At 40.2% G+C, this 11,113-nt stretch overlaps 1 protein-coding gene across 1 annotated transcript; it reads right to left on the reverse strand.

Annotated features, from left to right (window-relative positions):
- Nucleotides 1-242: 242 nt before the first annotated feature.
- scn4bb (sodium channel, voltage-gated, type IV, beta b) lies at nucleotides 243-6,788 on the reverse strand. Its single transcript, XM_054626548.1, has 5 exons — nucleotides 6,704-6,788; nucleotides 2,030-2,193; nucleotides 1,719-1,938; nucleotides 494-623; nucleotides 243-339 (listed from the first exon to the last, which is right to left on the reverse strand). Exons 1-5 carry the CDS (start codon nucleotides 6,786-6,788, stop codon nucleotides 243-245), a joined length of 696 nt encoding a protein of 231 aa, XP_054482523.1.
- Nucleotides 6,789-11,113: the final 4,325 nt, after the last annotated feature.

Consider the following 11,113-nt stretch of genomic DNA (forward strand, 5'->3'; position numbering starts at 1 on the left):
TTATGAGTATATTTTAAATAATTATGTGTGCCCATATTTGCACGTTCTTTATTTGTATATCAACTGCACAGTTGTGTGAACATGAATATATTCCTCTTTGTAGGCCACAGCCAGGCAGTTTTTAGGATCCAAACTTGACATTAAGGAACTTGCTTGTGTGCAAACGCATGTGCATATACAAATATATGCAAAGAAGGTAAATAAATATGAGTACTCATATGGTTTTATATACATGCACTTTCTCATTTCTTTTTTGGTGTCGGTTTTGAATCAGCTTTAGATCCTGAGAGGCCATTTTCTGTGTTGTCGATCCCTGATGAAGTTACAAGGCACTCCTTCCTGCAGCGGCGTTGGAGGAAAAAAAAAAGACAAAGTTAGGACTGTACACGCACAGCAACTTAAAGAAACATCTCAAGCTCACTCCATACGCTGATGAAACTGTACTCTGATGAAACAGTTAAGTTTAAATATCCAGGTGGTTGTGAAAACTCACTTTTTCTCCTCAAGCTTAGAAAGAACAAAGAGTGTGAAGTTCTTGAGCAACATGAAGCCCATTAACGCTGCGATGGCTCCACCCACAGCGGATGCTATCATGATGGTCAGCGTGTTGTCCACCACCCTCACTGCAGACATTAACAAAGCACCACAGAACTGATGATGGAAAAAAATATACGTAGCAACAGTTTAAGGTCCAGAATATTAACATTTTCTACAACTCTGTGAGGTAACAAAGCTTTCTAATTTAAATAAGTTGTTGCCTCCACAAGAGACTGAAGCTGTAGTATGGCCCCATCTGCAGCCAATCCCTTAGGCCTGACTAACCAAAACATAGATATAAACCTTTGGTCTTTTAACATTTTTTTTATAATATTTCGTGAATTTTCTTGACACCCTGACAACTAACATGTTACATGTCTCCCAGTTACTACTTTCAGAAATGACTCGATGTTGTTCCAATTTTGAGGAGAGACTTATATATAGGTGTATAACTTTTTTTAATACTTTCATGTGAAAACATCGCCAAAGATCATTTAAAGGGATGAATTGCATGGTTAAACTTAACCTTATGCTTAAAAACTTGAGAATGCTTAGTTTAGTAGGAGACAAGGATTATCAGCTCTCTTTGATTGTTTTATGTTTGTGTGTGGATGAACAAACCATATGAGAAAATAACTGAAGAAATGCACAAAGAGAGCATTAAATCAGGCATAAATTAATTTCACATTCTTTATTGTCTCTTTTACTGTCACCTCAGGATTTATTTTCCTTCTGTGGGATCATTTGTTGTTTTCATTTTCCCTTAGCAGACTAAATACTTGTGCAAGTGGCCTGATTTATCGTATCATCAACATACAAATGAATGCATGTTCTAGTTTATTATTACTTCAGTGTGCACATAATGGGGCCATGAGGCAAACCCCAATGAGTTGTCCCACATTTATGAATGGCCAATATACAGTATACAGTATGTTAGGGCATATTGTCAAAATAGGAATATCGATATGTGTTGTTATATTGGGCAGTTCCGACGTAATTGGGCTAATTGTTGTTGCTGAAAGTGGGGACATTTTTGTTTGGTAGCTGAATAATGGGCTGGTTTAAGATCATTTGGGCATGTTTTTAAAAAAACTAAATCTACTGCAACTAATATAACCTTGCCTGAAGACCCCATTTATACATAATGAAAGGAAAGATAAGCATAGACCTTGACCACTCACACTCGTCCACCACAATGAGGTGGAAGATGGCACTGTGGTTCCTGCCCTTCTCTTTGGGATTGCGTCCAAAACAAGTGTACTGGCCTCCGTCCTCGAAGGTGATGTTCCACAGCAATATGGAGACGTTGTTTTTACGGTTCTTCCCCACAAATTCCACCCGCTCTCGATATATAGCCACATGTGGATCCGAATCCTCTGACACTATCACTGAATCACACACCTGATGGGACCAACAAGCCATCAATCATCTAAAAACTACCAAGTTAAGTTAACCTGAACATGAATCTTTCTCTCCGACGGAGGGTTCTTACCTTCTGCATGGTGCCATTGTCATTGAATTGCCAGTTGAAGTAGAGGTTCTCGATGCCAATACAGCTGGCGTATGTGCAAGGCAACAGGACTGTGCTGCCATTCACTGCCTGCAGGAAGGGGATCTTCCCAACTAACATCTCAAGGGCCTGAACAGGCCACACACCTAGAGAGGAAGGGGAATAGAACCCACAACAAGATAAGACTACACAGGGTACAAATCAACTTTATAGAGCAACATTTTGTGGAAAACTCTTGTTTGCTTTCTTGATGTGAGTTAGATGAGAAGATCAACACCACACTCATACCTGACAGTTAAATATGTGACTACAGCCAGCAGTTAGCTTTGCATAAAAACTGGAAACAGCTTGTGGGGTTCAGTCCCAAGGTAACAAAGTCCATCAACCAGCACAAGCTCACTAATCAACGCAGTCTATCTTTCTGAAATAATATTAACCAAAAATTGAATGAATACGTTTTTAGAGGGCATTATGTGCCAGAATTGTCTTGGCTGGGAGCAGTATCTTCCTAAAGTCTTGTCATATTTGTGAAAAAAACAGCAAATACTCCAGAAAGTTACTTCTCCCGTTGCCAAGAAATAGTCTTGATTGTGTTTCCTATGGTCAGAACTTCCAGATTTTATGCTAAGCTATGCTAATCAGCTACTGTCTGTAACCATATTTTCACAGATTTGAGGGTATTTGTATCAATCTTTTTTTAACTCCCTGCAAGAAAGCAAACAAGTATAATCCTGCAATGGTGAAATATTCCTTTATATTCAGCATCCAAATTCCTTGATGTCCAAAACACATACTTAATTTGCTGACATTAAATGCCTTACTTCTGTTCATTCTATTTCCAAATAGATATAAATTGTCATGGTTAATTCTGTTATCTCAGCCTTTAATTGTTATGTTGGTATAAGAATGATTGACTGCTATATTCTACATAGCAATACCTGCCTTTGAAAATAGTCCAAAGTAAAACATCACAGTGCACACTGCACTTTTTCTACAAGCTCCTTGGACTCTTTTTATGAGCACAAAACAAGTCCGGTCTGCTAATTCAGTTACATCTCAACAATGACATGGACAGTGACAGTAAATCTGAATCATACACACCAAAACACTAATTACCTGATCATTCAAATCATTTCCACCATCTTGATAATATCTTAAGTATACATACTCACACTAACACAGTATGTAATAGGACAACTTAATGGGCATACATCATAGATAATTTATTCCATCCACCATTCAAGTTTCATAATGATTTCAAGAACACATTATACATACAATAGACTATTATTGGCACTTGACTAGTCCCACCCTCAGTAACATGACACCACAAATCCTTGCTGTGACATGACTGTAAATAAGAGAGGATGAAATCTGCTGTGCCCCTTGTAAGAACTGAACACCGGGGACAACAGACAGACGGCATCAGGAGACCCCAGTGAGTAAATCCTACTTCCACCAATTAAGGCGGATGAGGCAGGAAAACTGCAGTGTCTTTTTTATAGTTTGTCTTTTCCTTTTTCCTGATTAGTATCCCACCTACTGTTTTAAGGGTAAAAAGTCAGAGTGTATAATAATAGCAGGTCAAGGACGGTACAAAGGTCTGTCTCTCCCTCCTCTACACCATTAAAGCACCCGATGCTTAATGCTTCCATCTAGTGTGTGAGATGTAAACTACATGCTCACAAGGTCCTGTGCAGAACTAGTACCCATAAGATGAGGTTATAGAGAGAAAAGACAAGACCTGATAAGATGAATTGTTTTAGGAGCAGCTGTATTTTCCTCATTGCTTCTCACATTCCCACGATCCTATTTTGTACGCACCGTGTTAGGCTTTGCTCAAAACACGGTCAAGGTCAACGTATGTCAAGCAACATTGCAGCAAATAGAGAATAACATTACTGAAAAAACGCAGACATGGCTGCACACAGTGAGGCGGTGGCATACTGTATATGGAAATGTTATTGATTAATTCTCATCTCACCCTTGCTATCTCGCAAAACTCACTCTCTCCAACCTCTTCCCTCAGCTGGTCCAATGCAGCACAGTGAGCTTGCAAAAACAGTAATCGAAGCAGTGACGAGAGAGCAACAGCATCACCCCTCCCGTCTCTTTCCTCATGCACATTTTATAGTCTCACTTTTTTAATAACCTTTTACTATATTTATGTAATATTCCATTTTTATTCTTTCACTCTTGTGTCCCTCTGTGTGTCCATAAAAATATTGTTTTCCATAAGATTACCCAGTTTCTATCAGTGTAGTTACTGCAGCTGCTGACAAGAGACCTAAAACAAAACAAGTAAAATTACTTGAAAATACAAAATTAAATTATCTGTTCTTCTGATTTCTCTGACAACACTAAAATATATCTCCCACTTAAATCAGTAGCTTACTCCCCATTGTCTCTTTTTTGATTTTTATTGATGTTTCTAATTAAAGTTTTGTTTTGCAAGGTGAAATGTTGGAGCTTTAGGTAAAAGTTGAACAGGGATTCTCCAGTTTCTAGCCGACATATGTCAACTTTAGAATATTTCACAACATATGATCACCACATAATTTCTAAAAAATACATGGTTTATCAAAATAACAGAATACTAAAGCCCTGCCCCTATTGGATTTAAGAGGCTGATAATAAACTTTATATTTAGGAGCTTAAAACATTTGATAATGACCCATAAGCTGATAATACTATCCCTATTTTTGGTGAAATTGTGATGACCAAAATGGTGTGCTCTCTGGTGGATAAACTATAAAGTGCTGACACTGTTTTTAAATTACCTCTAACCTACTTTGGTGTTAACACCAATACAGATATATCTGCAGTAAGCTAATATTGGCCGCTTTATCAGTCTAGATGTACAATAAACCACCAGTTATTATAGAATACAACGGTTGACCAAACATGAATGGCACTAGATAGCATTTCTTTAAGATTTTCCGAGAGATTTTAGGTAAAGAAGGGACAAGAATCGATTTTATTCACATTCGTTTTAAAGGTGTAAAGGAGACAAATGATTAGAATGCCAAAAAACACAAGAAGATGTCTCTTATAGTGGAACAAAATTCAACCTGAACCTGAACCTGAACTGCCTATGCTGAAATCCAAAATGCAGAGACATAAAACAGCACTGTTTCTTCTGCTTAACAACTGAAATATAATAAAAGTCACCCGTTAAAGCACCTCATACTTTACTATACAATAGAGCAAACAAATATGATGGTTAATCCATGTTATAATGCTGATTCTTAGATGCAGCTGCTGTAGCATCTCTCTCTCTGCTACATGTCCACCTGCACCTGCTAATAAAGTCTACCATGCAGTTTTTGTTATGGACAAAATGTTCGCTGTTCATTCTAAATAAAGACAATACCTGTGAGCAAGAACTAACCATTCTTGCTCGGAAAACAACATCTAAATGTTTACCTGGCAACACAATTGATATGTCAGTCCATGTTGTGTAAATGGGAGATGAATATTTTTAAACTTACTTAATACCGTGAGGTAGTTTTGACCATGGTCATGCCACAGACCATGGTCTCATGTAGGTTATCTTTTAAATGCGTGTTTGCTGCACTGATGCTCCCACACACACACACACAAGCATAAATTGGTTGAGAAAAAAATCCAAGGATTATTTACTGTAAGTACTGAATCTAGGTGTCAGAAAAATGTCAGAAAAGGGTATTAGACATACATATTCTGACAGAAGTATTTTTACACAAAATAGTTCATTGTCAGACAAATAATGGCTAATGCAGAATAAATGCAGGATGGCAACATCTGCTGTATGCCAGTGTATCCAAAATCTCCCAAACACTGTAAAGCAACATGGTGAGAGGCTTTCTCTACTGTCAGTCTCCAACTGCTGCATGTATTTACTTTAGAAAACAATATCAGACCTGGATACCTAGTGGGATTTTACTGTACGATCACTGCAGAAGTACTCTTCTCAATATATTGATTCATGAATCAAATAGAAATGAAACTGATATTTTACTAGACACTGTTCCCAGTGACTCTGCTGCACTTCTACTGCAGATACACCTCCACTGTAGGCAATCAAACCTCTTGTCTAGAGTGCCTTAAGTCTGACACAGCTTTCCAATCACAAGAGCCGCTATTCTGCTGACATTTACTTTTTGGGGACATACAACCCCAGTTAAAACCTACATGGATCACAGATAACACCAAACTATCGACCAATGACTTTTACCCCTGGCAAATGTTCATGAAACATGCATAGTCCTTGTCCTTTCTGTGTTTCAAGGCAGAACCAGCAGCAAATTTTGCTCCTGAGATGAAACACGCAACATTCAGTGAAAACGACTAATCATCAAGAGAAAACAAGTCCTGTCACCAAAGCAAAACCCTTCTGCAAAACCTAGTGTACTGACCTAAATACAATTACAGTCAACACCAACGTAGGTCAGGAGCTGATGAAGGTCAATGTCACATTTTAAAAAGCCACAGCATTATGGTTCTGCATAACAACACAAACACACATTGATATTGGCGCAAGCTGTTGGTATTCCATAAGGATTGAGGGGGAAAAATGTGAAGTATTAAAAAAAGAGAGATGAGGAGGCACTGTGCACATAAGCTGTTGCATAATGACCATGGAGAGAAGAAAGAGAGGTGACGTAAAGACATTACCAAGCAGCATAGAGAAGATCAGGCCGACGGCTGTGTGTAGAGGGCCAAGCCTCGGGAGTTCAACCCCAAACAACTGGACCTCCATGGCAGCCAGATCTGTCCCAGAACAGATACTGCTGCAGGATCCAGCGCTCCCTAGATCCCTCGTACAAAATCCTTTAGCAAAACTTGGCGTCTCTGTTACACTGGAGTGAATCTGGAATCTTGGTGTCTGGACCCCAAACGAGGCACGTCCCAGTCGTGCACCTGCAGTTGTCCGGGGTTAAGGGAGCCTGCGTGCCTGCCCCCACAGCCCTCCCGTGGAAGAGACTGTAGGTTAGACAGAGGGCAAAAGAGGAGGGGGAGGGGGGGACAAGAGATACAGAGAGAGAGAAGGGAAGACAGACAAAGTCAATAAACGTACATACTAAAATGGGACATTAAGTTTCTATAAAAGCACAGACAGTACAGAAAAAAGTTATTTCTCTGCAGACTGTGTGTGTTTAAATGTTTCCTGCATGCATGAGTCTTCATACGTATACAGTATCACATGACTGAATGTAAAACGGGTAAAGCTTAAAAAAACAACAACATCAAAACATGCACAGTTCAAGTGTTGTCATGCCTACCTGCCTCTTGCAGCTGGTGCTCACTCAGAGGCCGGCAGGCTGCCTGCACAGCTGAATCAGTGTGGATAGGACAGCGGCGAACACTGCGCACAGTCAGGGTTCACTCAAGGAGAATCCGCCAGTCGGCACTTTCACTGCAGAGCCAGTCCCATTACAGCCCCGGCCAGGATGACAGAAAATTAGAGGGGAGAGGTAGAGACAAACAGAAAGAGAGACAGAAACGTAGAGAGACAGACGGACAGGAGGGAGAGCTGCTGTTCTCGTTCCCCCCTCAGTGCAGCACCAATGACGCTGATTCTTCTCCCTCCCCGTCCCCCCGGCTGCCTCACAACTTTTCCCTGTCCTCTCTGTTGGCTGCATGCCACCTCTCTCTCTCTCTTCCCCCCGTCTCTCTGTCTCCCCTCCCTCACCTGCCCCTGTTTCCCTCTGCTTCTCTTTCTCTCATCCATCACCCCCCCATTCACTCCTCCCCTCTCTGCTTCCCTCCCTGCCTCACCCTCCTCCCCATCTCCTGACTTGGGGCGTGTATGCAGACTCAGGCACTTTTGTCAGAGTGTTTGTGAAGATCAGAGAAAAGTTCTGCATTGCAGGTTGAGGAGGTGTAATGCAGCCCCAGGGCCGGCCCAGACACGAAGTCCCATTTCACAACTATCCATTCATAAAAAGACATGTTCTTTTACTGATAATGTCACCACAGAATCAAAACTCAGCATCACAGAATAACATACGGGACGGGAAACAGTACAAGAGTTGCTCTCTATTCTACTTGCCCATTTGAAAAAGTCTTATTTTAAACTGGAATTTGAATTTGATAGCTTTTCCCTTCTTTTATTTCTATATCTTATATATCCCCAGATAGACCGAGTGATGTTTTTCATTACGATGCTTTCCCTATTGTCCTAGAAAGGCAAGCTCTTACCAGGACTCATATTCCCCTGCCTCAGAATAATCAGTTTCCTCAGCCACCGGTGATGTGTGGATGCGTGTCCCATTCAATGCCTAGAAGGTCAAACCATCTTGTATATCATGAGGCAGTCAACACTCTCTTGTGATCAGTGCGATGCGGCTGCAAGTACATTATGGTATGAGGTGGTGTGTGCAGTCATGTTTCACAACGGGACAGCTCCTCTCCTATAAATGAAAAAATACATCAGTCATCAACAGCTGACCAATAGCACGTGGCTGCGCTATTCACTGCAGAACATGACGGAAGAAGTGCTTAGCTCAGAGTTCCCAGATTTGATTAGTCAATTTTAGACCCTGCTAACGTTGCATTTACACACTTAGGGCTATACAGTACGTCTGCCTGTCAAACTCCATCCATTACTGGATATAGAAGGTGACTACAAAGTAACTGTGGCTTATTGTTATGAGTTCATTAGAATAAAAGGGTTTGGAAAGAGGTTAATCTGAGTTTCATATTGGGAAAAAAAGGGGAATTGAGAGTGTTAACTGGATGCAACTGAGACCATGTGACAGTGTGTGCTATCTGAGCCAAGGTACAGTGACACAGGCAGAGGACAAGGGGACAGCTACACATCCATTTTGGACCTTACATCCTGGATGTTTTTTCTCCTCTGCTTACAGAACTATTTATTTTACATGAGAAGAAAAGGTAAAGTTTGCGACTCTGATGGGCTGAAACTGAAATTTACATTTGCAGATTCAGTTGTGAAGACAGATGCAGGTATCTTCCATATAAGGGTATAATTTACTTACTTTGCAACACTGTGATTAATTATTAATTGAGCAGTTAATTATGCACATATGCAGACTCTATAAGAGGCATCTTTTCTTTACTAGCTCAAAAGATTACGATACATATGTGTCTTCTTTTATGTTAATTATGTGAAATGTGTCAGATGTCAGCTGTTATTTGCTTTCAATTTATAGTATATATAGTATCGGCAATATTCAATAGTGAGGGGAATGGATGGTTGTGACAAAATTGGCTAAGCAAAACTATGCAAACACAGCAGTGATATCCACATTAAAGCCTAATGTATGTCAGTATGATGAGTCAACAAATTTAATCTATACTGTGTTTAATTAAACAGTATGAGATTATATGCATTTACAACCTGCAGTGCCTGAAAAAATAGCCAGAGGATTACAAACATACACCAACAATATGGTTCATAATGAGCATATACAAGTACGTGAAGTGTGGCGCGAGGTGACAGTAGGTGGAGTGGGGGGTTGGTTTGACGGATGTGGAGCTCTAAACGGAGAGATCATGTGGCCAGGCTGCAGGCTCACCGCTCTCCTCTCCAGGCCCCTCCACTGAGTATCAATGCAGCAGCAGTGGGAACTCTTCCAGAACTGCAAAGAAGGAAAAAAAAAAAGCATTTTGCTGCAGAAAGACAGGATGCTGCTGCAGACCTGTGCAGAACGATTGTGACTACAGAGTGTGCTCATAGACAGTCACACAAACACAACCACATCGTATGTCCTATGTGAATAATTATGTGTCCCATATTATCATTCACAGATGCCATGTAGGTGCAGCCTCAGCTTTTTAAGTCACGTAGGTGTCATTTGGTCTTACTGCAGCAAAATGTGTGCTGCTCCACAGGAAAGAGACAAGGACACACGTCTGAGCTATCAATGTAGTGAGTTAGAGCAATACAAGTACCCACACAATATACACATAACAATTAGTGGTGGAAGAAGTATTTAGCTTTTTACTTCAGTAAAACAATAAGTAAGTACAATACTTTAAAATACTACAATATAAGAGTTAAAGCCCTGCATTCAAAAACTCACTGAGGCAGAAGTACAAAATCACTTATATTACATTATCATATGTATCAATACTTCAATAGCGTTTTACAGTAACTACTGCACGGGTAGGTAAGTTAGTTTAGACCTTTAGTAAATGGCACGCTATAGGGGTCGGGCTCCCTGCAAAGGGACACAAGATACATTTTTATATGTGACCTAGGACTCTGTACACTCCTATCAATGCAAATCTTAATACAAAGGTTTTAATTTCACCTGTTATCCGGCAGCAGTTGGCATCTTCCAAGGTATTTGGGTGATGGGTGTTTACAGTCTGCACCCAGCTTTTTAGAAAAGTACCACAAACATGGCTCCACTTTTCTCTTCTTAGCTGTATGGAACCCACGTGTACAGTTGGGGCTAGCTATTTAGCTGCTAAATGCTATATGTGCACCAGCTAGCCTCAACTGTACACGTGGGTTCCATATTTATGTCTTAATACATTCAGGTCTAGAGGTAGAATAACTATCGGTTTCTCAAATCATATAAGTTAACAAGCGATGCTTAAAAACAGTAGAATGCCAAATACATGAGAGGCAAAAGCTGGAGTGACTAAAGAAACAGATATTTCCCTCAGGACGTGGTAGAGACCAAAACAGAGCTAAAAGATAGGATAATAGACAACCAGAGTCTTTATATAAGAGATACGAGGCTAATTAACTCCAGTGCATTTGACTCTGCCCAAACATTCACACCAAACTAAACTCAGGCCCATTTATGTTATTCAGATTTTGTTACATACAGTACACAAAAAAAACAAAATGGGGGGCAAATGCTGACAAAGCAATTTACTGTGACCCAAAGTGTTAACTTCGTTGTAAGAGGTCATTAGATGATCTCTGTATTTGTTAACAGCACTAAACCCATTCACACAGAGAAAGAACCTTTTCAACAGGGAATTTTTTCATTCCATAAGAAGTACGATGAGCAAGACTTGTGAAGACGTGTGCAGTCCAAGACAGGTTCCCACATGTCCCAGGTTAGAGTCTTCCTCCACCCTGACTTCAATAACTGTTCTATG

The sequence above is a fragment of the Anoplopoma fimbria genome, chromosome 24 (assembly GCF_027596085.1).
Source record: "Anoplopoma fimbria isolate UVic2021 breed Golden Eagle Sablefish chromosome 24, Afim_UVic_2022, whole genome shotgun sequence".
NCBI classification, from domain to species: domain Eukaryota; kingdom Metazoa; phylum Chordata; class Actinopteri; order Perciformes; family Anoplopomatidae; genus Anoplopoma; species Anoplopoma fimbria.